Source organism: Protobothrops mucrosquamatus, unplaced genomic scaffold, assembly GCF_001527695.2.
Source record: "Protobothrops mucrosquamatus isolate PMUCROS unplaced genomic scaffold, P.Mucros_1.0 scaffold_284, whole genome shotgun sequence".
Lineage (NCBI taxonomy): Eukaryota > Metazoa > Chordata > Lepidosauria > Squamata > Viperidae > Protobothrops > Protobothrops mucrosquamatus.
Window position 1 is genome coordinate 344518 of NW_015386360.1, and position 2811 is coordinate 347328.

Genomic DNA, 2811 nt, shown 5'->3' on the forward strand with positions numbered 1-2811 from the left:
TTCCAGCTTGCAGGACTGGCCTAGGGTAATTTTTAGGGGGGTTTTAATTATATTTTAAAATTCGACAAATATTTAAATATTCCTTTTAATTAATTTTAAATTTGTATTGTTTTGTATGTATTTTAAATAGATTGTCAGCCGCCCTGAGTCCTACGGGAGAAGGGCGGGATATAAATCCAAAAAATAAATAATAAATAAATAAATATGACAAAATTGCTCACTTGCTTACATGTAAGAGATAAAGGGAGAATGCACAAAACCTTTCCTACTTTCTGGGAGAGCCTGCTTGCAGCTTGGGTTCAAACAGAGGTGAATCCACTCTTGGAGAAAGGCAAAGTATTATTTGGAGAGAATATTGAAGGCAAGAGAGTGAGGAGTATGCCTAGTAGGAAGAGCATCCTCTGTTCGACAGCTGAGAGAAGAAACTGTGACTGGAGAAAGTGATGCACAATTGTGTGAATTTGGATTGTGGCCATCTAGGATGAAGTACAGAAGAAATCAACAAGAACCAAGAATTCAGAGATGAGGAGAAAAAACTACTCTGTTGGGCAGGTCAACTAAGGTTATTGAATTGCCTTTAAAATATATTTGCCCTTTTTGTATGTGTTAATAGCAGAGCAAAATAGAGGGACGGAAAGAAACTGTATTTGCCAAGCAGAGTATGAAGTAATGAAGCAATGGAATTCATTCCTATAGAGTTCAATAATTACTGATGTGTAAAAGTTATTCTTGAATTCTTTGTGCAAATCTGGTTGTAAATTTGTGTGATTATTGTTCTAATTCAAGAAGTAAAATAGAGCTCTTCACAAAATTCTGGTTCTCGATTCTCAATATTTTCAACTGGAAGTATATCTTGAGCACTATTGGGTCAGTGGAGAGATATAATTGCCCAGCTTGATATGGACATTTTGGTGGCATACTTGATGAGAAAAAACGAGCTGGAAGAAATTCTGCTTGACATGTTTCTGCAGGGGACTCAGCTTTCAATCCAATGCCCATTTTTTATTTTGAAGACTGTAAGCTACACTAACAATTTCTTATTGCTGCTGGGACCATCAGAACTCCATCTCCACCTTACCCTTTCAGATAGGACTATCTGTTTATGCCCTAGGAAGTTAGATTTACAACAATGAATAGTCAATAGACCAGTGTTCGTGAAAATTTAAAATTCAGTTAAAAACAACATTTCTGATGAAGTCATGATTCACCCCCAATTTCTCTGGAATAACTTGGCTTTAACTAGCAATCTGAAGGCTATTAATAATGGAGAACATCTTGCCTCCATGAGGAAGCTATTTCAGAAGACTGTGGCCATCAGGGAGAAATAACACTTACCTCCCACTTCCTGGAGTTGGGGTTCTACTAATAGTTTCTCAGGGAAAGGCACCTTGGACAGGTTGAATCAGACTGGATGAGATAGTCAAAGGTACCAGGTGTCTATGAATTATTTCTCACCACATACACTTTCTTTGCTTTTATTTTTTTTCAAAATTTGCCTATAAATAAACAAATATTGCCATACCTGTTTGTGCTTTATTTTATTCTTCATCTCATCACCCCAGTCAAAACCTTTGAATAATCCACAACGAAAAGTCTAGCAATAAGGCAGGGATGAAATAAAATGCACTATTAGTGAATTAGTAATGTTTAATTGCAATCATGAATGTTCAAGTTATAATGGATCTAATCCCCTGGCAGTAGGAGAGTAGATATGAACACATCCAAACTTTATATTCATGAAACAGATACAACTCTGCACACATTTACCTAGTAATCTCATTCTACTATTCTACTGTTTTTGAGGAGACACATATATTATTGCACTATAAAAAATTGATTCAGATATTTGACCTGGAACTACAGAGACAACTTGCTTTAAAACTTGATATGCACATTTCAGTTGGACCTCCATCAAAATGCAACTGACTTGGTCAAACATAATTCCTTCAACTGTCAAGGTAAAAGCTATTTTGACTAAAACTTTTTCTTCAAGTCATATCCAAGAGTGTCTAGGCCTAAGCCTTCCAGTTCCAGCTGTCCACCGATATCCAGCTTTGGGGGAGGGGGAAATCACCTGAAAGCAAAAGGGTGATGATCTCCAAAATGTCATGAGGTTGGCCACAACTACACAATCAAAGTCTTCCTTTGTTTTATATGTGTTGTATGTATGATGCATGTAAGGAGTGGTTTGTAAATTCAGTCTTAACCTTTTTGATGCCTTCCTGAGGATGTTCATGTCTGATAGCATTAGTCCAGGATGCACTAAATCTGATATGAAGGACAATGCATGAATTTTTACCCATTATGTTCCTTGACTGCTTTCCTCCCAGCTGTCAGAATCCAAATATATTCCATCTCTAGTTATCAACTATGAAAACCCGCATTTCTGCCTGCTCTGGATTCTGTCATACGATGAAGGGAAGGGGGTGAACAAAGGGGCTTTATGGCCCTTACTTCCTTCAGCCTACTTCAAAGGGACTGGATGTGGATATCACCAAACGGACTAACAATAACAATGGGGGTCATTAGCTTTCATGTAATCCTTTTTGAAGTCTCCTCCCGGCAATGAGGAAAAGGGGGTGAGAATGTAATGCCTGGGATTGTCTCTGGGAGAAGGGGGTGACGGGGGTGTGGCTAATGGGGGATCCCTTAAAACCTTGAATGGGAGAGCTTGGACCCAAGTCCTGTCTAAAACGCCTACATCCAGCTTTCTCTTAATAAAGATGCCTGTTGGAAGAAATATTCCAGGAGTTCTGTCTTCTTAAGATGCAAAGTGGGGTGGGTCCTTACATTAGACAGGACTTGCAAAAT

The 2811-nt window shown here is 38.2% G+C and overlaps 1 protein-coding gene across 1 annotated transcript in view; it reads right to left on the bottom strand.

Moving 5' to 3' along the window:
- The window catches only part of LOC107302735 (lipase member M-like), a 25038-nt gene that overhangs the window by 2885 nt on the left and 19342 nt on the right, over positions 1-2811 (bottom strand). The window contains exon 8 of the mRNA XM_015831879.1: positions 1523-1594. Coding sequence (XP_015687365.1) covers positions 1523-1594 — 72 coding nt within the window. The remainder of the gene's footprint in view (positions 1-1522; positions 1595-2811) is intronic.